The sequence below is a fragment of the Grampus griseus genome, assembly GCF_964374135.1.
Source record: "Grampus griseus genome assembly, chromosome: 7".
Taxonomy (NCBI): domain Eukaryota; kingdom Metazoa; phylum Chordata; class Mammalia; order Artiodactyla; family Delphinidae; genus Grampus; species Grampus griseus.
The window spans coordinates 91,955,078-91,982,970 of record NC_139001.1 but is presented as its reverse complement, the minus strand read 5'-3'; the positions used below and the strand labels follow the sequence as shown (position 1 = coordinate 91,982,970).

At 36.6% G+C, this 27,893-nt stretch overlaps 1 protein-coding gene across 1 annotated transcript in view; it reads left to right on the top strand.

Moving 5' to 3' along the window:
* Positions 1-27,893, top strand: part of THSD7B (thrombospondin type 1 domain containing 7B) — a gene marked incomplete at both ends in the record, with an annotated part of 764,094 nt that overhangs the window by 176,171 nt on the left and 560,030 nt on the right. The window contains one exon of the mRNA XM_082658783.1: positions 2,692-3,502. Within this exon, the coding sequence (XP_082514909.1) occupies positions 2,692-3,502 (811 nt within the window). The remainder of the gene's footprint in view (positions 1-2,691; positions 3,503-27,893) is intronic.

Below are 27,893 nucleotides of genomic sequence, written 5' to 3'. Positions count from 1 at the left end.
ATTGATCTAGAAAAAAATTTGGCTGTTTGGTGAAATTCTGTATAGATGGAAATGTGAAAGCTGAGGGAAGAATAGTAATTTATACAGTTTAAAATATTAATGATTTCAAATAAAAAAGAGCTACCTTAACAATTTTGAAAGTAGGCAAAAACTTAGAAGAAGAAAACAGAATATTAATAATAAGAAAATGTGCTAATCAGATGTTTTAAAAGTAAGAATAAGGATCACTTTGTAAGATATTCTAGATTGATTAATGTTAGCTTTTCAAGATTAGTTAGAAGGGGCTCCACGTTCTTGGTCTTATATTCTTTAATTTACGTGAACAAATCCTAAGTAGAGAGTTGCGTGTATTTGGTACCTAAACAGAGAGAAACTGACAGCCTATATTTTAAAACCCAGTGCTTTACAAAAAAACTTTGTTTTCATTTTAACCAATAACTGTTTTATATCATTCAAGACTGATTTTATTTTATTTTTTTAATTGAAGTATAGTTGATTTACAGTGTGTTAGTTTCAGGTATACAACAAAGTGGTTCAGTTTTATATATATAATATATATATATATAAACTGAATATATATTCTTTATATACATATTCTTTTTAGATTCTTTTCCCTTATAGATTATTATAAAATATTGACCACAGTGCCCCGTGCTGTACAGTCAGTCCTTATTGGTCCTTATTGGTTATCTATTTTATATATAGTAGTGTGTATATATTATTCCCAAATTCCTAGATAAGTCAAGACTGATTTTAGATTTTTAAAGTTTGCTGCAACCATGTATTTTTTGAAATAGTCCTTTACTGAGTAACCTGGTTTTGTTTTTGGTAATAATGAACATTTTCATGTGTGGTCTGAGATTCGGATAAGGAATGGCATACTAGACCTGAAACTGCTCCAGAACATCTAGACATGTGGAGCCTGCAAATAGCTGTCATGTAACAATGAACTTCTCATTTTGCAGAGTACTAAACTGTGGGTGATTGAAGAGGAAATCATCAGAATTAAGGATGGTTGATTGAATCATCCTGTGCTGAAAGCCGCATTTTCCATGTGCACTTACTGTACCCTGAGCAGGCAGTGCTGGGATAACTCACCTAGGGAAGAGTGTGGGCAAACCCAGAGGCATTTTGGTGACTATAGGCTGACTTAATCCAGTAAAACTCCTCTGTCCATTTCATCAAGAGGAGACTCTAGCGTGGGGTCACTGAAAGGAGACAGAAATCATCGGCACTGTACCTAACATGGTATTGCCTAGAACAGCAGATCTGCACACCCAGAACAGGGCTGGGAGGAAGAACCAGGAGGACTGTGTACATTAGAACCCCAAAACTGTTGTCCTGCTAAAGTGAGAGATCCTCATTGCAGCATGTGGCCCCAGGGGCAAATACCTGCTTCTCTGGGGAGGCACGTCTCTTCCTAAATGCACGTGCCTGTGAACACATTTATTGCTCCTAGAAATGTACTGGATGTGCATGAAAATACAGTCCAGGAAGTAATTAAGTGGCATTTGGGGTTTGATCAGATTTGGGGAAGGAAAGAAAGACTGCACCTTCTTTCTCTCGCCCTGTGTAAATTAAAATGTTTCTCGGGGTGTGAAATGCCTTTATGATGATCACAAACCTAGTAAAGGGTTAAACGTAACATGGTTAAGCTGATACACTTTTTTCAGGCTCATATTACATTTTTAAGTAAAGCAAAAGGGAGGAAACTTCTTTTTTTTCCCATTGACACAAAATGTGATTACTTGCTGTCCTCCTGGAAAGATAGATGATCAGCCTCCTGGATGAGGCCAGCTGGTATGTCTATAGATTAGATACAAAAAAAAAAAAAAAAGAAAATCAGTGGGTAGCTCTTTCATCTGTCCATCTTTTGAACCGTCTCTCACAAAACTAATTCATTAATGAAAAGATTTGGCATATTACAAGCTAACATTGGAAGCTTTACCCAACAAGTATATTTCAAGGATTGTCGGGGCAGAATTTCCAGAGACAATGCAGTACTGCTGCTTCTTTTATTAACTTACCTTCTCCCCACACCCCGCCCCTCTGTATCAGATTTTTCTTTTTCGCGCAATTCACTCTGCAAGCAAAAACCAGAGCCGAGGAGAGCTATTTAGAAAATGAAAATATATTTAGGATGCTTTGCAAGCTATTTTTAAAAATGTATTTCTCTTCTGAGCTACTTAAGGTGTGAGCTGAAGGATTGGAAACATGAAAAATCCTAGTTTATTAAAATCCCGGATTTAGGGCTTTTCTTTTAGATGAAACTCTGCCTAACGAGAAAGTATTAATATTGAGTTAGGTATATAGGCTTTGGAACATAATAATTATAACGAGACCAATCATTTATTAAATGTGTATTGTCTACTTCCCATCACATTATGTCACTGATCCTCAGAACATCTTTATAAGTCAGTGCTTTTATTATCTTCTCCCTTATGTAGGAAACTAAGGCTTAGAAAGTTGAAGTAATTCATCCAAGTTGATACTGCTGTAAGAGACGGATTGGGGATTTCAAGAAGGGCCAACTGATGTAGAATCCACATTTTTAGCCACCCAATTATATTTTTCATCATAATTCATAATTTCACACTGGTCGTGTCAGGAGGTGTGCAGATTGACCCGTTTTTGTGTGGATGGTGGTGTGGAATCTTGGAGTAACTGACACCCTTGTCTTTCTGCCTACAGGCCCCTGGGGAAGGTGTACAGGAGACTGTGGGCCAGGAGGATTCCAGAGTCGTGCTCTTTGGTGTTTCCATTTTGAAGGGTGGACGAGTCACCTGTCTAACTGTGATGAGAACAATAGGCCTCCGAAGGAAAGAAGCTGCTTCCGAGTCTGTGACTGGCACAGAAACCTCTTCCAGTGGGAGGTTTCTGATTGGCACCACTGTGTGCTTGTTCCTCCCGCCCTGGGGCAAGCCAGACCTCGGGCTACAGAGTGCGTGACAGCCCAGCATGGGCTGCAGCACCGGACGGTGCGTTGTGTTCAGAAGCTGAACAGAACCGTGGCTATGAATGAGATATGTGAACACTTTGCCCCTCAGCCCCCCATGGAACAAGCTTGTCTCATCCCTTGCCCGCGGGATTGTGTGGTCTCTGAGTTCTCACAGTGGTCCAGGTGTAGCAAGGGATGTGGGAAGCAGTTACAGCATAGAACTCGCTCAGCCATTGCCCCCCCTCTCTATGGAGGGTTGCAGTGTCCCAACCTGACTGAGTCAAGAGCCTGTGATGCTCCCATTTCCTGTCCTCTTGGGGCAGAGGAATATATGTTTAGCCTTAAAGTTGGACCATGGAGTAAATGTCGACTGCCTCTTCTCAAAGAACTTAACCTAAGTGGAAGAACCGTTCTGGATTTTAGCTCTGATTCGAAGGAGCTGGTCACCTTTAGACACCAAAGTTACAAGGCACATCACCATTCCAAGTCCTGCGACATAGAGATAGGTTACCAAACCCGCCAGGTTTGGTGTACAAGAAGTGACGGAAAAAATGCTACATTAAGGTAGGAGGCCTTCAGTGTTTATATCTTTGATTCACTTAAATATTTTACAGTGTAATTTTGTAAGATTTCTTTATGATTTTCTACAACAAGAAAATTGTAATCAGATTTGCGATTTGAGTTTTTAAAAAAGTTTCATTTGAGTTTTCAGTTTCAAGTATAAGTATTTTAGAGTCTAGGCCAGCAGTGCTCTGAACTCTGGTGTAATTAGTGTAGTAGTGCAACCATATAGGATAAGTCATGTATTTTCACATATCTATTCTATCGATATGTCACTTAAAGAAATAGATCTTGTGCCATAACTATCCATCAACAAATGAATAGATAAAGAAGGTGTGGTGTGCATATATATAATGGAATATAGCCCAGCCATAAAAAAGAATGAAATTCTGCTATTTGTAGCAACGTGGATGGATTCAGAGGGCATTATGCTAAATAAGTCAGACAAAAATAAATACCATATGGTATCACTTATATGTGGAATGTAAAAAATACAACAAACTAGTGAATAAAACAAAAAAGAAGCAGACACCTACATATGGAAGGCAAACTAGTGGTTACCAGTGGGGGAGAAGGAAGGGGTAGGGGCAATATAGGGGTAGGGGAAAAACGGGGTTATTATGGGATTATATGAAACCATATGTGTAAAATTTTTGAAAATTGTAAAGCACTATAGAATTTAAAGAATCTTTCCTTCCATAAAAAAATTGGTCTTTTGTTACTACAGTAATAAAAGACTAAACCATTTATTATAATGAGAAAAATTCAAGTTCACTCTCAAATTTGGGATATAAATTATGTAAATATTTATTGTTCTTCATGTTTACGTTTTTTAAAATTGTTTTTGGTTTGTTTACTTTGTTTCGATGATTAAGCAGGTTCTTTTACATCTGAACTGTAGATATTTTATAGTAGTGATAATACCAATAAGTTAATCCAAGAATGTTTTCTTTGGCATTGATTTGATTAAAAATATTAACTTGCACAGCAATAATTAGAATTATAAACCTATAGAGGGAATGGACTAAAACTTTTAAAAACAATAGTTTAGGGCTTCTCTGGTGGCGCACTGGTTGAGAGTCTGCCTGCCGATGCAGGGGACACGGGTTCGTGCCCCGGTCCGGGAGGATCCCACATGCCGCGGAGCGGCTGGGCCCATGAGCCATGGCCGCTGAGCCTGCGCGTCCGGAGCCTGTGCTCCGCAGCAGGAGAGGCCACAACAGTGAGAGGCCCATGTACCGCAAAAAAAAAAAAAAAAAACCCAAAAAACAATAGTTTAGGCTTCAAAATTATTTGTAATTGTTTTACTTTACATGGTCTTATCTTGATGTAAATCATAGAAATATGTTAAAAGTAGTATCTGTTTACTTTTCTCCTGAAAGGTCTTAAATGAAATCACTGATATATTACCAAATTTCTTCCAAATTAAGATGCCTTTCAGTAGTACTGGAATTACCAAACAATGAAATACTCATTGCTAGAATTGATCATTAGCATCAGTTACTGTTTTCTTAGGATCCACAGCTGGCTCAAAGACTACCTCTGCTATTTCAGAGCAAAGTAATGTGATGATTGTTTTTTTTTCTTTTTCCCATTCGACTCACAAATGAGCATATTTTAGCTTTGATGCTTCTTTCTAATTTATGTGATGTAACTTGGCAAGTCCATTGAAGAGTGATTTTCTGCCTTTCATTGACTGCCTCTGTGAATCCAAAAAGATTAAGCAGATGATTTGGTTGGGTGATTATTGTTTGAATACATATGTGTGATTCTGTACAAACATTGTTTCTTAATATCCTATATTGGATATTACACAGAATGTTTTCAGTCTATAGTTTACTTGGTTTTTTTTACCATGTTCTATTTTTTATCAACAAATTAATAGACTTTACTTTTTAGAGGGATTTTAGGTTTATATAAAAATTGAACAGCAGATCTAGAGCTCCCATGTATCTCCTCATCACTCCCTCTCCACACATACACAGTTTCATACACATATCTTGCATTAGTACAAGTTGTGTAATACATTTGATACAATGGATGAGCCAATACTGATACATTACTGTAGCCCATAGTTTACATTAGAGTTCATGTTTTGTGTTGTACCTTCAGTGGGTTTGGACAAATGTATAATGGCATGTATCCACCTGTACTATATCATACACAATAGTTTCACTGCCCTAAGAATCTCTTGTACTGTCTCTACTGATCCCAACTTTCCTCTCCCCAGACCCCTGGAAACCAATGATCATTTTACTGTCACTTCCAAGTTTCAGCAGTTATAAATAAAGATGCTGTAAACATTCAGGTGCAGATTTTATGTGAATGTAATTTTCAACTGATTTGCCTAAATACCAGTGGGCACTGTTTCTGGATATTATGATAAATTTGTGTTCAGTTTTGTAAGAAATTCCAAAGTCTCTTCAAAGTGGCTTTATCATGGGAATTCCTTTTGCTTCACCCCCTGGCCAACATTTGGTGTTATCAGTGTTTTGGATTTTAGCTATTTTAATAGGTGTGTAGTAGTACCTTGTTTTAATTTGCAGTTCCTTAATAACATATGTTGTTTAGCATCTTTTCATATGCTTATTTTCCATCTTTCTCTTCCTTGGTGGGGTGTCTGTTCAGATCTTTTGTCTATTTTTTTAAATTTTTTTTATTATTGAATTTAGAGTTCTTTATATATTTTGGATACCAGTCCTTAATCAGATATGTATTTCAAAAATATTTTCTTCTAGTCTTTAACCTGTCTTTTCATTCTCTTAACAGTGTCTTTCACAGAGAAGTAGTTTTTTAACTACTAGAGCTAATCAATGAATTTGGTAAGGCAGCAGGATACAAAATTAATGCACAGAAATCTCTTGCATTTCCATACACTAATGATGAAAAATCTGAAAGTGAAATTAAGAAAACACTCCCATTTACCATTGCAACAAAAAGAATAAAATATCTAGGAATAAACCTACCGAAGGAGACAAAAGACCTATATGCAGAAAATTATAAGACACTGATGAAAGAAATTAAAGATGATACAAATAGATGGAGAGATATACCATGTTCTTGGATTGGAAGAATCAACGTTGTGAAAATGACTCTACTACCCAAAGCAATCTACAGATTCAATGCAATCCCTATCAAACTACCACTGGTATTTTTCACAGAACTAGAACAAAAAATTTCACAGTTTGTATGGAAACACAAAAGACCCCGAATAGCCAAAGCAATCTTGAGAATGAAACACGGAGCTGGAGGAATCAGGTTCCCTGACTTCAGACTATACTACAAAGCTACAGTAATCAAGACAGTATGGTACTGGCACAAAGACAGAAATATAGATCAATGGAACAGGATAGAAAGCCCAGAGATAAACCCACGCACCTGTGGTCACCTTATCTTTGATAAAGGAGGCAACAATATACAGTGGGGAAAAGACAGCCTTTTCAGTAAGTGGTGTTGGGAAAACTGGACAGCTACATGTAAAAGAATGAAATCAGAACACTCCCTAACACCATACACAAAAATAAACTCAAAATGGATTAAACACCTAAATATAAGGCCAGACACCATCAAACTCTTAGAGGAAAACATAGGCAGAACACTCTATGACATCAGTCACAACAAGATCCTTTTTGACCTACCTCCTAGAGAAATGGAAATAAAAACAAAAGTAAACAAATGGGACCTAATGAAACTTAAAAGCTTTTGCACAGCAAAGGAAACCATAAACAAGACAAAAAGACAACCCTTAGAATGGGAGAAAATATTTTCAAATGAAGCAACTGGCAAAGGATTAATCTCCAAAACATACAGGCAACTCATGCAGCCCACTATCAAAAAAACAAACAACCCAATCCAGAAATGGGCAGAAAACCTAAATAGACATTTCTCCAAAGAAGATATACAGTTTGCCAACAAACACATGAAAGAATGCTCAACATCATTAATCATTAGAGAAATGCAAATCAAAACTACAATGAGATATCATCTCACACCAGTCAGAATGGCCATCATCAAAAAAATCTACAAACAGTAAATGCTGGAGAGGGTGTGGAGAAAAGAGAACCCTCTTGCTCTGTTGGTGGCAATGTGAATTGGTACAGCCACTATGGAGAATAGTATGGAGGTTCCTTAAAAAACTAAAAATAGAACTACCATACGACCCAGCAATCCCACTACTGGGCATATATCTTGAGAAAACCATAATTCAAAAAGAGTCATGTACCAAAATGTTCATTGCAGCTCTATTTACAATAGCCAGGACATGGAAGCAACCTAAGTGTACATCAACAGATGAATGGATGAAGAAGATGTGGCACATATATACAATGGAATATTACTCAGCCAGAAAAAGAAACGAAACTGAGTTATTTGTAGTGAGGTGGATGGACCGAGAGACTGTCATGCAGAGTCAAGTAAGTCAGAAAGAGATAAACAAATACCGTGTGCTAACACATATATATGGAATCTAAAAAAAGAAAAAAAATTGTCAGAAGAACCTAGGGGCAAGACAGGAATAAAGATGCAGTCCTACTGGAGAATGGACTTGAGGATACGGGGAGGGGGAAGGGTAAGCTGGGACAAAGTGAGAAAGTGTCATGGACATATATACACTACCAAATGTAAAATAGATAGCTAGTGGGAAGCAGCCGAATAGCACAGGGAGTTCAGCTCGGTGCTTTGTGACCACCTACAGGGGTGGGATAGGGCGGGTGGGAGGGAGGGAGATGCAGGAGGAAAGAGATATGGGAACATATGTATATGTATACCTGATTTACTTTGTTATAAAGCAGAAACTAACACACCATTGTAAAGCAATTATACTCTAATATAGATGTTAAAAAAAAAGAAGTAGTTTTTTATCTTAATGAATTCCAATTTGTCAATATTTCTTCCATGGATCATTCTTTGGTGTTATATCGGAAAAAACATTACCAAACCCAAGGTCAAGCAGATTTTCTCCTATGTTATCTTCCAGAAGTTTTAGTTTTGCATTTTACATTTAGGTCTGTGATCCATTTTGAGTTAATATTTGTGAAAATCTTGTGGTCTGTGTCTGGATTCATTTTTCTACATGTGAATGTCCATTTGTTCTAGCACCATTTGTTAAAAAGACTATCTTTTCTATATCGAATCGCCTTTGCTTCTTTGTTGAACATCAATTGACTGTATTTGTGTGGATCTACTTCTGGGCCCTGTATCTTTATTCCATTCTTCTATTTATCTATTCTTTGCCAATAACACACTGTCTTAAATACTGAAGCGTTATAGTAAGTCTTGAAGTTGAGTAGTGTCGGTCCTCTGAATTTCTTTGTATTTAATATTGTCTTGAGTCTTCTGGAGCTTTTGCCTTTCTATATAAACTTTAGAATCAGTTTGTGGATATTTACAGAATAATTTGCCAGGATTTTGACTGGAAATGCTTATAATGTATAAACAATTTGGGAAGAACTAACATCTTGATGATATTGAGTCTTTCTATTCAGGTACATGGAATATTTCTCCATATATTTAAAACTTCTTTGATTTCTTTCATCAGAGTTTTGTACTTTTTCTCATATTGGTCTTGTATATATTTTGTTAGACTGACACTTAAGGATTTTACATATTATTGGTGCTAATATAAATGTATTGTGTTTTTATTTTCAAATTCTAATTATTCATTGTTGTTATACAAGAAAGCAGTTGAGTTTTGTATATTAACCTTGTATCCTATAACCTTGTTATAATTTCTTATTTGTTCCAGGAGGGTTTTTTTTTCTTTTTGGTTATTATTGCTCTTGTTGATCCTTTGGAATTATCTATGTTGACAAGCGTATAATTTGCAAAAAAAGGCAGTTTTATATCTTCCTTTCCAGTAAGTACACCTTTTATTTCCTTTTCTTGCCTTATTGCATTATCTAGGACTTCCAGTATGCTGTCCAGTAGGAGTAGTGAGAAGGAACATTCTTGCCTTACTCCTGATCTTAGCAGGACAGCATCTGGTTTCTCACCATTAAGTATGATGCTAACTGTAGGTTTTTGTAGATATTCTTTATCAAGTTGAAGAAGTCCTCCTCTATTCCCAGTTTGCTGAGAATTTTTATCATCATAGGTGTTGGTTTTTGTCAAGTGCTTTTTCTGCATATATAGGTATGATTATATTATTTTTTTTTACTTAGTCTGTTAATAGGATAGATTACATTAATTGATTGACAAATGTTGAACCCTCTTTGCATACCTGGAATAAATTATACTTGGCTATATGATATGTATAGCCAAGTATACTGTTGGATATTATTTGCTAATATTTTTTATACGTTGTTGGATATTATTTGCTAATAGTTTCTTGAGAATTTTTGCGTACATGTTCATGAGAGATATTGGACTTAGTCTTTTTTCATAAAGACTAAGTTTTTGTCTAGATTTAGTGTTAGGATAATGCTGGTCTCATATAATGAGTTGGGAAATATGTCCTCTGCTTTGATTTTTAGAAATGGATTGTCAAGAATTGATATTATTTTTTCCTTGAATTTTTGGTAGAATGAAACCCATCTGGGCCTGATGTTTTCTGCTTTGGTAGGTTATTACTTATTAATTAAATTTCTTTAATAGATAATAGATCTATTCAGATTATAGATTTCTTCTTGGGTGAGTTTTAGGAGATTGTGTCTTTTAAGGACTTGGTCCATTCATATAAGTTAACAAATTTGTAGGTATAGGCTTGTTTATAATATTTTATTATCCTTGGGGTTCATGGGCATCATTAGTGGTAGTGATGACTTCTCTTTCATTACTGATATTAGTGCTTTGTGTTTTTTCCCTCTCTCCCTCTCTCTCTCTCTCTATATATATATCTATATCTATACCTATATCTATATCTATATATATCTTTTTCTCTCTCCCACTCTCTCTCTCTCTCTCCTCCCTCTCCCCCATCCCTCCTTTTCCTTAGTTAACCTGTCTAAAGGTTTATCGATTTTATTGAACTTTTCAAAGAACCAGCTTTTGGTTTCAGTTATTTTCTCTATTGATTTTCTGTTTCTAATTTTATTGCTTTCAAGTCTAATTTTCATTATTTTCGTTGGGCTTACTTTGGATTTAATTTGATCTTCTTCTAGTATTCTATGGTGGAAGTTTAGGTTACTGATTTTAGATAATTCTTCTTTTCGAATATGTGAATTCTGTGCCATAAACTTCCCTCTAAGCACTGCTTTTACTGAATCCCACAAATTTTAATAAGTTACATTTTCATTCTGATTTAATTCAGTGTTTAATTTCTCTTGAGATTTCTTCTTTGCCTATGTATTATTTAGAAATGTTCTCTTTAATCCTCTAGTATTTGGGGGTTCCCCAGCCATCTTTCTGTTTTTGATTTGTAGTTTAATTCCATTGTGTCTTGAGAGCATATTTTGTATAATTTCTATTCTTTTAGGTTTGTTAAGGTGTGTTTTACAGCCCAGAAATGTGGTCTGTCTTGGTGAATGTTCTGTATAATCTTGAGAAGAATGTGTATTCTGCTATTGTTGGATGAAGTATTCTATAAATGTCAATGATAATTCAGTTGATTGGTGGTTCTGTTCAGTTCAACTCTGTTCTTACTGACTTTCTGCCTACTGTATCTGTCCATTACTGATAGAGGGGTGTTGAAGTCTCCAACTATAATAGCAGATTCATCTATTGGTTTTTTGCAGTTCTATCAGTTTTTGCCTCACATATTTTGATGCTGTATTGATAGGTGCATGCGTATCAAGGATTGCGATGTCTTCCTGGAAAATTGACCCCTTTGTGGTTATGTAATGCCTGTCTTTATTCCTGATAATTTTCCTTGCTCTTACATCTGCTTTGTCTGGAATTAATATAACTATTACAGGGTCCTTTGATTATTGATAATATGATGTATTTTTCTCTATGCCTTTGCATTTAATCTGTCTGCATCTTTATACTTAAAGTAAGTTTCTTATAGATAACAGTTGGATTGTGTTTATTTATCCACCCTGACAGTCTGACAGTCTCAGTCCTTTAATTGCTATATTTATATCATTGACATTTAAAATGATTATTGCTATATTTGGATTAATACGTATCATATTTATTATTTTTTGTTCACTGCCCTTGTTCTTTGTTCCACTTTTTTATTTCCTCTGTTTTTCCATTTCTCTAATTTTAATTGATCATTTCATTTTATGCCATTTATCTCCTCTTTTAGCATAACAGTTATTTATTTTTTTTACCATTCTCAATGGTTGCCCTAGAGTCTGCAATATAAATTTACAACTAATCCAAGTGAATTTCAGATAACACTATACCACATCACACATAGTGCAAGTACCTTATAAATAGAGTATTCCCCATCCCTTTTTCCCATCCCTTAAGACACTGTTGTCATTAATTTCACTTACTCATAACCTATAACCACCAAATACATTGTTATTATAATTTTGAACAAATTATCTATTAATTATGAATAAGAAAAATAAAATATTTTATTTTACCTTCATGTATTCCTTTTCAAACAGTCCTTCTTTATGTAGATCCAAGTTTCTGTGTGTCAACACAAATAATCAGTAAACAATCTATAATAAGGAACAGAAGAGAGTTTTATTCAAGCCAAGCTGAGGACTATAGCCTGGGAGACACGTATTCAAGAAGTACTTGAATTGAGTAAATGGAAAATGGAGGTAAAACCATAAAGTTACATAGTTGTTTGTCAAGAATTAGGATGGGAGCTGTCAAGAACTAAGGGTGCTTGATAAGCAAGGGTTATTTGGGGACCAAAAATGGTTGCATATTTTACAGGGGAGACCTTGAGACCATAAAGTTGCAGCTGGCGGCTGCTAGCAGATGTTGTTTTGAAAATGGTTGGTGGTGTCCCTGAGTTTGATACACTTCAGAAAATTCAGATTCTCAGTGATGCAGGAACATGTCTGAAACCATATCCGTAATAGCCACCTGGATCCATTTTGGATGCCTGAACAATAGTTACTCCATTTTTATTTTTAAATGATCTTAAATATGTCATCATGAGCTATATTATTTTCTTTTCTCTGAAGAACTTCTTTTAAAATTTCTTGCAAAGCAGGTCTCTTGATGACAAATTCCCTCAGTTTTTGTTTCAGAAAGTTTTTTTTTTTTACATTTTATTGGAGTATAATTGATTTACAATGGTGTGTTAGTTTCTGCTTTATAACAAAGTGAATCAGTTATACATATACATATGTTCCCATATCTCTTCCCTCTTGCATCTCCCTCCCTCCCACCCTTCCTATCCCACCGATCTAGGTGATCACAAACCACCGAGCTGATCTCCCTGTGCTATGCGGCTGCTTCCCACTAGCTATCTACCTTATGTTTGGTAGTGTATATATGTCCATGCCACTCTCTCGCTTTGTCCCAGCTTACCCTTTCCCCTCCCCACATCCTCAAGTCCATTCTGTAGTAGGTCTGTGTCTTTATTACTGTCTTACCCCTAGGTTCTTCATGACTTTTTTTTCTTAAATTCCATATGTATGTGTTAGCATACGGTATTTGTCTTTCTCTTTCTGACTTCCTTCACTCTGTATGACAGACTCTAGCTCCATCCACCTCATTACAAATAGCTCAATTTCTTTTCTTTTTATGGCTGAGTAATACTCCATTGTATATATGTGCCACATCTTCTTTATCCATTCATCCAATGATGGACACTTAGGTTGTTTCCTTCACCAGACTATTGTAAATAGAGCTGCAATGAACATTTTGGTACATGACTCTTTTTGAATTATGGGTTTTCTCAGGGTATATGCCCAGTAGTGGGATTGCTGGGTCGTATGGTAGTTCTACTGGTAGCTTTTTAAGGAACTTCCATACTGTTCTCCATAGTGGCTGTAAAAATTCACATTCCTACCAGCAGTGCAAGAGTGTTCGTTTTCTCCACACCCTCTCCAGCATTTATTGTTTGTAGATTTTTTGATGATGGCCCTTCTGACTGGTGAGAGATGATATCTCATTGTAGTTTTGATTTGCATTACTCTAATGATTAATGATGTTGAGCATTCTTTCATGTGTTTGTTGGCCGTCTGTATATCTTCTTCGGAGAAATGTCTATATAGATCTTCTGCCCATTTTTTGGATTGGGTTGTTTGTTTTTTTGTTATTGAGCTGCATGAGCTGCTTATAAATATTGGAGATTAATCCTTTGTCAGTTGCTTCATTTGCAAATATTTTCTCCCATTCTGATGGTTGTCTTTTGGTCTTGTTTATGGTTTCCTTCGTTGTGCAAAAGCTTTGAAGTTTCATTAGGTCCCATTTGTTTATTTTTGTTTTTATTTCCATTTCTCTAGGAGGTGGGTCAAAAAGGATCTTGCTGTGATTTATGTCATAGAGTGTTCTGCCTATGTTTTTCTCTAAGAGTTTGATTGTTTCTGGCCTTACATTTAGGTCTTTAATCCATCTTGAGCTTATTTTTGTGTATGGTGTTAGGGTGTGATCTAATCTCATACTTTTACATGTACCTGTCCAGTTTTCCCAGTACCACTTATTGAAGAGGCTGTCCTTTCTCCACTGTACATTCCTGCCTCCTTTATCAAAGATAAGGTGACCATATGTGCGTGGGTTTATCTCTGAGCTTTCTATCCTGTTCCATTGATCTATCTTTCTATTTTTGTGCGAGTACCATACTATCTTGATTACTGTAGTTTTGTCGTATAGTCTGAAGTCAGGGAACCTGATTCCTCCAGCTCCATTTTTCGTTCTCAAGATTGCTTTGGCTATTCAGGATCTTTTGTGTTTCCATGCAAATTGTGAAATTTTTTCTTCTAGTTCTGTGGAAAATGCCAGTGGTAGTTTGATAGGAATTGCATTGAATCTGTAGAATACTTTGGTAGTAGAGTCATTTTCACAATGTTGATTCTTCCAATCCAAGCACATGGTATATCTCTCCATCTATTTGTATCATTTTTAATTTCTTTCTTCAGTGTCTTATAATTTTCTGCATACAGGTCTTTTGTCTCCTTTGATAGATTTATTCCTAGATATTTTATTCTTTTTGTTGCAATGGTAAATGGGAGTGTTTTCTTGATTTCACTTTCAGATTTTTCATCCTTAGTGTATGGGAATGCCACAGATTTCTGTGCATTAATTTTGTATCCTGCTACTTTACCAAATTCATTGATTAGCTCTAGTAGTTTTCTGGTAGCATCTTTAGGATTCTCTATGTATAGTATCATGTCATCGGCAAACAGTGACAGCTTTACTTCTTCTTTTCTGATTTGGATTCCTTTTATTTCCTTTTCTTCTCTGATTGCTGTGGCTAAAACTTCCAAAACTATGAAGAATAACAGTGGTGAGAGTGGGCACCCTTGTCTTGTTCCTGATCTTAGTGGAAATGCTTTCAGTTTTTCACCATTGAGGACAATGTTGTCTGTGGGTTTCTCATATATGCCCTTTATTATGTTGAGGAAAGTTCCCTCTACGCCTACTTTCTTCAGGGTTTTTATCATAAATGGGTGTTGAATTTTGTCAAAAGCTTTCTCTGCATCTTTTGAGATGATCATATGGTTTTTCTTCTTCGACTTGTTAATGTGGTGTATCACATTGATTGATTTGCCTATATTGAAGAATCCTTGCATTCCTGGAATAAACCCCACTTGATCATGGTGTATGATCCTTTTAATGTGCTGTTGGATTCGGTTTGCTAGTATATTGTTGAGGATTTTTGCATCTATGTTCATCAGTTATATTGGCCTTGGTTTTCTTTCTTTGTTACATCATTGTCTGGTTTTGGTATCAAGGTGATGGTGGCCTCGTGGAATGAGTTTGGGAGTGTTCCTCCCTCTGCTATATTTTGGAAGAGTTTGAGAAGGATAGGTGTTAGCTCTTCTCTAAATGTTTGATACAATTCGCGTGTGAGGCCATCTGGGCCTGGGCTTTTGTTTGTTGGAAGATTTTTAATCACAGTTTCAATTTCAGTGCTTGTGATTGGTCTGTTCATATTTTCTATTTCTTCCTGATTCAGTCTTGGCAGGTTGTGCATTTCTAAGAATTTCTCCATTTCTTCCAGGTTGTCCATTTTATTGGCATAGAGTTGCTTGTAGTAATCTCTCATGATCTTTTGTATTTCTGCAGTGTCAGTTGTTACTTCTCCTTTTTCATTTCTAATTCTATTGATTTGAGTCTTCTCCCTTTTTTTCTTGATGAGTCTGGCTACTGGTTTATCTATTTTGTTTACCTTCTCAAAGTACCAGCTTTTAGTTTTATTGATCTTTGCTATCGTTTCCTCCATTTCTTTTTCATTTATTTCTGCTCTTATCTTTATGATTTCTTTCCTTCTGCTAACTTTGGGGTTTTTTTGTTCACCTTTCGGTAATTGCTTTAGGTGCAAGTTTAGGTTGTTTATTCGAGATGTTTCCTGTTTCTTAAGGTAGGATTGTATTGCTATAAACTTCCCACTTAGAACTGCTTTTGCTGCATCCTATAGGTTTTGGGTCATCGTGTCTCCATTGTCATTTGTTTCTAGATGTTTTTTAATTTCCTCTTTGATTTCCTCAGTGATCACTTCGTTATTAAGTAGTGTATTGTTTAGCCTCCATGTGTTTGTATTTTTTACAGATCTTTTCCTGTAATTGATATCTAGAGTCATAGCGTTGTGGTTGGAAAAGATACTTGATACAATTTCAATTTTCTTAAATTTAGCAAGACTTGATTTGTGACCCAAGATATGATCTATTCTGGAGAATGTTCCATGAACACTTGAGAAAAATGTGTATTCTGCTGTTTTTGGATGGAATGTCTTATAAATATCAATTAAGTCCATCTTGTTTAATGTATCGTTTAAAGTTTGTGTTTCCTTATTTATTTTCATTTTGGATGATATGTCCATTAGTGAAAGTGGGGTGTTAAAGTCCCCTACTATGAATGTGTTACTGTCGATTTCCCCTTTTATGGCTGTTTGTATTTCCCTTATGTATTGAGGTACTCCTATGTTGGGTGCATAAATATTTACAATTGTTATATCTTCTTCTTGGATCGATCCCTTGATCATTATGTAGTGTCCTTCTTTGTCTCTTCTAATAGTCTTTATTTTAAAGTCCATTTTGTCTGATATGAGAATTGCTACTCCAGCTTTCTTTTGGCTTCCATTTGCGTGGAATATCTTTTTCCATCCCCTCACTTTCAGTCTATATGTGTCTCTAGGTCTGAAGTGGGTCTCTTGTAGACAGCAAATGTATGGGTCTTGTTTTTGTATCCAATCAGGCAATCTGTGTCTTTTCCTTCTCTTGTGTTTCTTACGTACAGAAGTTCCTTTAGCATTTGTTGTAAAGCTGGTTTGGTGGTGCTGAACTCTCTCAGCTTTTGCTTGTCTGTAAAGGTTTTAATTTCTCCATCAAATCTGAATGAGATCCTTGCTGGGTAGAGTAATCTTGGTTGCAGGTTTTTCTCCTTCATCACTTTAAATATGTCCTGCCAGTCCCTTCTGGCTTGCAGAGTTTCTGCTGAAAGATCAGCTGTTAAGCTTATGGGGATTCCCTTGTGTGTTATTTGTTGTTTTTCCCTTGCTGCTTTTAATATGTTTTCTTTGTGTTTAATTTTTGAGAGTTTGATTAATATGTGTCTTGGCATATTTCTCCTTGGATTTATCCTGTATGGGACTCTCTGTGCTTCCTGGACTTGATTAATATTTCCTTTCCCATATTAGGGAAGTTTTCAACTATAATCTCTTCAAATATTTTCTTAGTCCCTTTCCTTTTCTCTTCTTCTTCTGGAACCCATATAATTCGAATGTTGCTGCATTTAATGTTGTCCCAGAGGTCTCTGAGACTGTCCTCAGTTCTTTTCATTCTTTTTTCTTTATTCTGCTCTGCAGTAGTCATTTCCGCTATTTTATCTTCCCGGTCACTTATCCGTTCTTCTGCCTCAGTTATTCTGCTATTGATCTAATCTAGAGTATTTTTTTTTTTTTTTTTTTTTTTTTTGCGGTACGCGAGCCTCTCACTGTTGTGGCCTCTCTCGTTGCGGATCACAGGCTCCGGACACGCAGGCTCAGTGGCCCTGGCTCACGGGCCTAGCCACTCCGCTGCATGTGGGATTTTCCCGACCGGGGCACGAACCCGTGTCCCCTGCATCGGCAGGCGGACTCTCAACCACTGTGCCACCAGGGAAGCCCTAGAGTATTTTTAATTTCATTTACTGTGTTGTTCATTGTTGCTTGTTTCATCTTTAGTTCTTCTAGGTCCTTGTTAAATGTTTCCTGCATTTTGTCTATTCTGTTTCCAAGATTTTGGATCATCTTTACTATCATTATTCTGAATTCTTTTTCAGGTAGACTGCCTATTTCCTCTTCATTTGTTAGGTCTGGTGGGTTTTTATCTTGCTCCTTCATCTGCTGTGTGTTTTTCTTTCGTCTCATTTTGCTTATCTTACTGTGTTTGGGGTCTCCTTTTTGCAGGCTGCAGGTTCGTAGTTCCCGTTGTTTTTGGTGTCTGTCCCCAGTGGCTAAGGTTGTTTCAGTGGGTTGTGTAGGCTTCCTGGTGGAGGGTACTAGTGCCTGTGTTCTGGTGGATGAGGCTGGATCTTGTCTCTCTAGTGGGCAGGTCCACATCTGGTGGTATGTTCTGGGGTGTGTGTGGACTTATCATGATTTTAGGCAGCCTCACTGCTAATGGGTGGGGTTGTGTTCCTATGTTGCTAGTTGTTTGGCATAGGTTGTCCAGCACTGTAGCTTGCTGGTCGTTGAGTGAAGCTGGCTACTGGTGTTGAGAAGGAGATCCCTGGGAGATTTTCGCTGTTTGATATTATGTGGAGCTGCGAGGTCGCTTGTGGACCAGTGTCCTGAAGTTGGCTCTCCCACCTCAGTGGCACAGCAGTGACTCCTGGCTGTAGCACCAAGAACCTTTCATCCGCTCCGCTCAGAATAAAAGGGAGAAAAAGAAGAAAGAAAGAAAGAGAGAGAGAGAGAGAGAGAGAGAGAGAGAAGGAGGGAGAGAGGAAGGAAGGAGGGAATGAAGGAAAGAAAGAAAGAAGATAAAATAAAGTAAGATACAATAAAATTATTAAAATAAAAAATAATTATTAAGAAAAAAAATTTTTTTTTAAAAAGATGGACAGATAGAACCCTAGGGCAAATGGTGGAAGGAAAGCTGTACAGACAAAATCTCACACAGAAGCATACACATACACACTGACAAAAAGAGGAAAAGTGGAAAAAATAATAAATCTTGCTCTCAAAGTCCACCTCCTCAATTTGGGATGATTCGTTGTCTATTCACAGATGCAGGTACATCAAGTTGATTGTGGAGCTTTAATCCACTGCTCCTGAGGATGCTGGGAGGGATTTCCCTTTCTCTTCTTTGTTCGCAAAGCTCCTGGGACTCAGCTTTGGATTTGGCCCCACCTCTGCGTGTAGGTCGCCGGAGGGAGTCTGTTGTTCACTCAGACAGGACGGGGTTAAAGGAGCAGCTGCTTCGGGGACTCTGGCTCACTCAGGCCGGGGGGAGGGAGGGGTATGGAGTGCAGGGCGAGCCTGCGGTGGCAGAGGCCAGCATGACGTTGCACCAGCCTGAGGCGCGCCATGCGTTCTCCCGGAGGAGTTGTCCCTCGATCTGAGGACCCTGGCAGTGGTGGGCTGCACAGGCTCCCCGGAAGGGGGGTGTGGAGAGTGACCTGTGCTCGCACACAGGCTTCTTGGTGGCGGCAGCAGCAGCCTTAGCGTCTCATGCCCGTCTCTGGGTTCCGCACTTTTAGCCACGGCTCGCGCCTATCTCTGGAGCTCCTTTAAGCAGCGCTCTTAATCCCCTTTCCTTGTGCACCAGGAAACAAAAAGGGAAGAAAATATCTCTTGCCGCTTCGGCAGGTCCAGACTTTTCCCCGGACTCCCTCCCGGCTAACCGTGGTGCACTAACCCCCTGCAGGCTGTGTTCACGCCGCCAACCCCAGTCTTCTCACTGCGCTCCTACTGAAGCCCGAGCCTCAGCTCCCAGCCCCGTCCGCCCTGGCAGGTGAGCAGACAAGCCTCTCGGGCTGGGGAGTGCTGGTCGGCACCGATCCTCTGTGCGGGAATCTCTCCGCTTTGCCCTGTGCACCCCTGTGGCTACACTCTCCTCCGCGGCCCTGAACCTTTCCCCCTCCGCCACCCGCAGTCTCCGCCCACGAAGGGGCTTCCTAGTGTGTGGAAACCTTTCCTCCTTCACAGCTCCCTCCCACTGGTGCAGGTCCTGTCCCTATTCTTTTGTCTCTGTTTATTCTTTTTTCTTTTGCCCTACCCTGTTACTTTGGGAGTCTTTTGCCTTTTGGGAGGTCTGAGGTTTTCTGCCAGTGTTCAGTAGGTGTTCTGTAGGAATTGTTCCACGTGTAGATGTATTTCTGGTGTATCTGTTGGGAGGAAGGTGATCTCCGCGTCTCACTCTTCAGCCATCTTCCCCTCGTGTCCTCAGAATGTCTTTATTTCTCAACTCTTGAAAGATAATTCCACTAGATATCAAATTTAGGTAGGCAGTATTTTTTTCTTTCAACACTCCACTCATTTTGCTGGAATGGTTTCTGAAAAAAGAATCTGATGATAACACATTGTAAAGCAATTATACTCCAATAAAGATGTTAAAAAATATCTGACATAATTTTATCCTTCTTTCTCTCTAGGTAAGATGTTTCTCCACCTTCCATCCTCACCTCCAGCTTCTTTCAGGATTTTTCTTTGTGTTTAATTTCTTGCAGTTTGAATATAGTATACCCAGTGTTGATTTTTTTTTTTTTTAATATCTTTATCCTATGCCTGGTGTTCCCTGAGTATCCTGGATGTGTGGTTTGGTTGTTTGTCATTAATTTTGGAAAAGTTTCACTCATGATTACTTCAAGCAATTCTTCTGTTCCTTTCTCTCTCTCTTTTTTTTTTTTTCCTTCTGGTATTCCCATTTCATGCATGTGAAACCATTTGTAATTGTCCTTTAGTTCTTGGATATTCTGTTATATCTTTTTCATTCTTCTTTTTTCTTTATATTTTAGTTTTAGCGGTTTCTTTTGATGTTTTTTCAAGTTTAGTGATTCTTTCTTTGGCTCTGTCCAGTCTATTGAGGGACATTCTTCATTTTTGTTTCAGTGTTTTTGATTTCTATCATTTCCTTTTGATTCTTTCATAGAATTTCACTCTCTATGCTCATAATACCCATCTTTGGTTGCATATTGTCTATTTTTTACATTAGAGAGCCTTCAGCATATTAATCATAGTTGTCTTAAATTCCCAGCTTGATAATGCCAAAATTTGTGCTATATCTGATTCTGAATTGGATGCTTCCTACGTCTTTTCAAACTCTGTGTTTTGTCTTTTAGTATGCCTTGTAATCTTTTGTTGAAAGCTGGATATGATGTATTGGGTATAAGGAATGAAGATAAATAGGCTTTTAGTGTGAGGTTTTGTATTTATCTAGCTAGGAGTTAGGCTATGTTTGCTACTGCTATAGGTGTTAAAGGCTAAAATTTTCCTCTGGTGTCCTTGTTTTTATTTTCCTTTTCCTTCCTTTTTTTGGGGGGATTACTTAGAGAATTCTTCCTAAATAAAGTCTGGGACATACAGTTATTTCTGTTTTAATCTCCTTTTATTGTGCAAGAGACTTACTGATGATATATCAAATTTTGAGGAGAGGGGAAGTGTTTTATAGTCCTGTGACTAGGTCTCAATCTTTTATTGAACATGTGCCGCTGCGATAATTCTTCACAAATACTTCTCATTTCGTCCTCCCCACTTAGGTAAAACAGGAAGGCTAGAGGGGGCTGGAGTTGAGTATTTTCCTCCCCCCAGGTCCATTAGGCTCTGGTAAAATCCCAGTTGGTTAGGCTTTGGTAAAATAGTTTCCTTTGCGGGCAGACCTTTTTAAGAATTCTCTGGGTGTATTTCAGAATGGCTAGGTTTCCCTTCCCCTGCTGGAAGCATGAAGAGATGTTTGTCTTCACTGTGATAACCTGGTAGGACTTCTGGAGGTGATACTCATGAAAATGTGGACTCTTTAACAGGACTGCCCCCCATCCCCTGGAGTTTTTAGCTAAAAAGCTTGTCCATACTGAACCACCAGTAATTTGTCAATTTCAGTTCAAGTTTTCCTACCCTGCCACTGGCTCCAGTGGCAGTTTCTGCTCCTGGGCTGCTCCTCCAATAGTAATGTGTGATACTCTTTATCTACCTTTGTCTCTCCAATTTCTGGAGCAGTTATCTGCCCTATGACTACAATTCTCTGAGGCATCTAAGAAACGTTGTTGATTTTCAGTTTGTCCAGTCTTGTTGTGAGGACTGAAGTGATCCCTTCTAAGCTGCTTACATGCTGAAATGGGAGCCAGAAGTCACCCTGTTCTCTTTTGAGTACTAGGCAGCATGTCGAGCTAAAGCAACTTTTTAAAACCATTATTCCATGAAATCTACACTATTCATTCCATTCAGCCAGCAAAGAATTATAAAATTACTCACAAACTAGGGAAATATGGTGTTATTAGAGTTACTAGGAAAATACGGTGTTCAGTGGAGACATTTCTGTTCCTCTACCTTCCACTGCAATAAACAGAAACATTATCCTTGACAACTGTGTGGTTGAGTTATTGACAATATTATTTCTATCAAACCTGATGAACTATGTGAACGTAGTCCACAGGATTTTGCCAAAAAGGCTCAAATCCAACTCTAAAAAGTATACATTTTTCTTTTTGTGGGTCTCATTCATTCAAGAAAACATTGTCATTTTTGTGTAACAGTTGACTTCTAGGATGAACTTTGTTTCCCTTAGTAGGTAGAAATTATCCTCAAGTACAGATTCCTTTTACTCTGTACTTGTATGCACCTTTAGATCGCTTTCCTTTCGGTAGACTCTGTGATACTGTAGGGACAAATGTCATTTTGCTTCCTCTGTTTCGATTATGGCAATGGCTGGTTGTCCTAGCATTTAGAATAGGAGGGCCTCGTCTTTACTTCCATAATGCAAGCTCCTGCTTGTGCCTTGCTGGAAAGTCACTTTCTTCATCTAGGACACCACAGAGCTTTAATTGATGCCCTGTGGTAGCTCTCTCATTGATTACTGTAACTTTTGATAATCACCTCAAGCAATTTTCCCTTCACAGTTCTATTTGCAACGTGGTATGCAGTTTGTATTACTCTTGGTGCCACTCTGCTCCCTCATCATTGATTTGCCTCTTGGGTTTAAAGATCTATTAATTGTCTTATTGCATATCCTATTTTTTCTTTTATTTTGACAGGACTTTCTCTGAGGTTCCATTATTACATTTTAACATAGCTGTCCTACAGCCATTCTTTTTCTCAGATCATGAGTGATGCTGTTATTGAAATTTTACCACGCCTTAACTTCATTAAATGAAGTAGTCTTCTCTATTCAGCTTTTTGTTTTGTTTCACTGTTTCTTTTTCTTTCTTTTTTTTTTTTTAAAGTAGGAGGACATCTGAGTTAGGAATTCTTAGCTGTAGACTAGGCAATCTGTTTATATGAGTAGGAAAATGATTCCTATTTATTGTTTGGATGAATAAAATTCGGATGCATGAATTTTACTTTTAATATAGGGGAACATGGACAATCTTTTAAGTACTGTGATCATTTGGTACATGTTAAACATACCTTAAATTCTCAGACCACTATAGTTGAATACTCTGTGATTTCCCCTGAAAGGAAATCCTGATAGTAAATTTTAAGACCATAAAAGAAGCATCATTCCTGAAGCTCAAATAGCATTATTACTTTGTTTGCTTTTTATCTCTGCCACCATAGTAGATTTGGAAAGAAATTTTCTATTCTTATAACTCCCCAGACACAAACACATGCAGACCCCAAACAAAAACGTTATTTTCATACGTCGTTCTTTGAAAACAGTAGAGAATATTTTGTTGCTTTTGTTGTGTTGGTGGGAATGGGAATAGAGGATTTTTTGTTCTTTTTTTCCAGTTTTCCTTAAGTTTTAGATTTTTTTCCCTCCTCATCTTTGATTTAATTAAAAAATATATTTAATATATATTTTAATTAAAAAATATATTTAATTTTAGCATGTTTCTAAAGCCAAATGTATACATAAAGTTAAATTCAGAGAAGTGTTACTCTGTCCTCAATACTGTAGATAATGCACTTTCTTGTTTTCTAGTTTATCTTCCTTGTGTTTCTTATACTTTCTCTTCTTTCTTGCACAAAGACGAGCATACTATCTAATCTCTTTGGCATTTTTTTAAACTTAATATTATTTCCTGGAAATTGCTCCACATCAGTTATTAAAGGTCTTCTTCATTTTTGTTTTTTACATTTGCATAGTACTTTGCTGACTCTACACCATAGCTTATTTGAACAAACTCCTATGCTTGGCCATCTTGGTAGTTTCCAGTATTTTTCAATTACAAATGATTCTTCAGTAAATAAACTCTGATCATATATTTTGATGTTGTTGCAGGTATATCTTCAAGATAAATTCCTAGAAGTGTGATTGCTGGGTAAAAGGACAAATACATACAAGTTTTGTTAGATATTGCCAAATTCTCCTTCGTGGGAGTGATGCCATGTTACATTTCCATCAACAAATTTATAAAAAGAGTGTATTGTCAAGCTTTTGAAATTTTTTAACATCTGAAATATGAGAAATGGTATCATAATTGCATTTCTCTTAATATGTGTGAATTTGAACATTTGCCCATGTATTCAGGGGCCATATTTCTAGATCATTTTGCTAATTGCCTGTTTGTGTTGTTTGCCTATATTTCTATAGGAAGTTTTGTCTCGGCTCTCATTTCCCAGTCTTTGTAGTTAGGGATATTAGCCTTGTATCTGGGATATGTGTTCTCACATTGTTTCTTAGTTGGCAATTTGGGTTTTGACTTTGCTTATGGTAATATTTATTATGCAAAAGTTAAAAAAAAATTTTCTTAATAGTCATATTGGTCTTTCTATTTAATTTATTGCATTTGGAAATTTAGTCATGTTCTTTTACACATCCAGTTTAAATATAACATAGTTTCTCCTAGTGTGTGCCTAATTTTGTTTTTATATTTGAGTCTTTGATCAATTTACACTGTGTTCTTACATATGGTGTGGGGAATGGATCTAATTTTATCTTTTCCCAAAAGTCTTTCCAGTGTTCCAGTGCCATTTATAAAAAAAGCTCCCTCTTTGACCCTGTAATTGAGATACCATCTTTATCGTGTATTAGGTATCTATATATAGTTGGGTCTCTTACTGGACTTCTATTCTGTTTGTCTATTTATGAGCCAGTCCCTCACTATTGTAATTAGAGGGGCTTTGCTAACATAATTTAATACCTGATTGGGTAGTCCTTTCTTATAAATATTCTTTTTCTGTATTTCCTAGCTTACTTGAAAGATAATCATTCCTTATAAAATTTATGATCAATTTGTCTAGCTCAATAAAACTAGCTCATTGGAATTTTCCTTGTGATTATATTACATTTATAAATTAACATAGGAAGAACTAACATTTTTTAATAATATATGTCCCTTTATTTTTTGATACTGAAATATATTTGATATATAACATTATATTAGTTTCAGGTATACAATACAATGATTCAATATCTATGTATATTGTAAAATAATCACAATAAGTTTAGTTAACATCCATCACTGTACATTGTTACAGAAATATTTTTTCTTGTGATGGGAAGCTTTAAGATCTACTCTCTTAGCAACTTTCAAATACTCAGTACAGTATTATTATTAACTATAGTCACTATGCTGTACATTATATCCCCATTCTTATTTATTTTAAAACTGGATGTTTATACCTTACTTCACCCATTTCTCCCCTCACTTTTCCACCTCTGGTAACCACCAATCTGTTCTCTGTATCTATGAGTTTGGTTTTTTGTTTTGTTTTGTTTTAGATTCCACATATACGTGAGATCATATGGTATTTGTCTTTCTGACTTATTTTACTTAGCATATTACCTTCAAGGACCACCCATATTGTTGCAGATGGCAAGATTTCATTCTTTTTATGACTGAATAGTATTCCGTTATATATATGTAACGTATTATCTTATACATAAAATATAAAATATAGATAGATACACAGAAGTAGAATTGCTGGATTATATGATACTCCTACTTTTAATTTTTTGAGAAACCTCCCTACTGCTTTCCATAGTGACTGCGCCAAATTTACATTCCCACCAACAGTGCACAAAAGTTCACTTTTCTCCACATCCTTGCCAACATTTTTTATTCTGTCTTTTTTATGACAGCCATTCTGACAGGTGTGAGGTGATATCTTATTGTGGTTTTGATTTTCATTTCTCTAATGATTACTGATGTTGAGTGGCTTTTCATGTACCTGTTGGCATGTACCTGTTGGCCATCTATATGCCTTCTTTGGAAAAATAACTATTCAGATTTTCTGCCTATTTTTTATTTGGATTGCTTGTTTTTTTGCTATTGAATTGCATGTGTTCTTTATATATTTTGGCTATTAACCCCTTATTAGATATATGGTTTGTAAATATTGTTTCCCATTCAGTAGGTTGCCTTTTCATTTTGTTGATGGTTTACTTTTCTGTGCAGAAGCTTTTTAGTTTGATGTAGTCCAACTTGTTTCTTTTTGTTTTTGGTGTCAAATCCAAAAGTCATGGTCAAGACTTATGTCAACTCCTATGTTTTTGTTTTCCCTAGGAGTTTTATGGTTTCAAGTTTTACATTCAAATCTTTAATTCATTTTGAGTTAATTTTTATATATGGTGTAAGAAAGTGGTCCAGGTTCACTCTTTTGCAAGCTGCTGTCCAGTTTTCCCACCACCATTTATTGAAGAGACTGTCCTTTCCCCACTGTATATTCTTGGCTCCTTTGTTGTAAATTAATTGACCATATAGATATAATTTTATTTCTGGGCTCTCTCTTTTTATAATATAGGTGGAGGTTTATTTCTGGGCTCTCCATTCTGTTCCATTGATCCGTGCGTCGGTTTTTCTGCAAGTACCATACTGTTTTGCTTATAATATTTGTGTAATATAGTTAGAAATCAGGAAACATGATGCCTCCAACTTTGTTCTTCTTTCTCAGGATTGCTTTGGCTATTTGGAGTCCTTTGTGGTTTCATATAAATTTTAGGATAGTTTGTTCTATTTCTGTGAAAAATACTGTTGGAATTTTGATAGAGATTGAATTGAATCTATAGATTGTTTTGGGTGGTATGGACTTTTTAATAATATTAATTCTTCCAATCAATGAGCATGGAATATCTTTCCATTTATTTATGTCTTCTTCAATTTCTTTTATTAATGTCTAATAGTAATAATACAGGTCTTTCACCTCCTTGGTTAAAATTTTTCCTAGGTATTTTATTCTTGTTTATGCAATTGTAAATGGGATTTGCTTTCTTAATTTAACTTCTAATAGTACAAAGAACTAACATTTGATGTTGAAAGATCATAATTAAAAGCAAGGGATGTCTTTTCATTTGTATCAAATCAATTTTTTAAAGATTTATTTATTATTTTTTTTTATTTTATTTTTTGGCTGCATCGGGTCTTAGTTGTGGCATGAGGGATCTTCATTGAGGCATGCGGGATCTTTTGTTGTGGCACACGGGCTTCTCTCTAGTTGTGGCATGCGGGTTTTGTCTTCTCTAGTTGTGGCGTGAGTTCCAGAGCGTGTGGACTGTGTAGTTTGCAGCACACAGACTCTCTAGTTGAGGCGGGTGAGCTCAGTAGCTGTGGCATGTGGGCTTAGTTGCCCTGTGGCATGTGGGATCTTAGTTCCCTGACCAGGGATCAAATCCACATCCCCTCTACTGGAAGGCGGATTCTTTACCACTGGACCACCAGGGAAGTCCCTCAAATCTATTTTTGTGTCTATTAGTGTTTTATAGTTTTGTTTATAGGGATTTTGAACAACTCTTAAGTTGTTTTTTTTAAGTATTTTATATTTTTGTTGCTACTGTAGGTGTTTTGTCATCTGTTGTATTCACTAAGTAGTTTAACAGAAAATGCTATTGATTTATATATACTAATTTTATAGTTTGTAGCTTACTGAATTCTTTTGAGTATTTTTTATCATTTATGTTTTAGTCAGTTTCAAATATAATATCATGTTATCAGTAAACACAGAGAGTTTTAGATCTTCTGTTCTAATATCATGCCTCTCATTGTTTTCTCTAGTCTAGTGTATTGAATTCAGAAAAATATTAAATAATAGTGAACACAGTGAGCATTCTTCCCTTTTTCAAATCTCATTGAGAATGCCTCCAGAATTTTCCCATTAAGTAAGATCCTGGTTTTAAGATTGAGGTATCTGTTAGTTTTTGTTACTGCTATAACAAATTATCACAAACTTAGTGGCTTAAAACAACACCTTTATTATTTCACAGTTCTGGAGATCAGAAGTCTGGAATGGATCTCACTGGAAGAAAATTAAGTTCTCAGCAGGCTGCCTTATTCTGGTGGCTCTAGTGGAGAATCTGGTTGC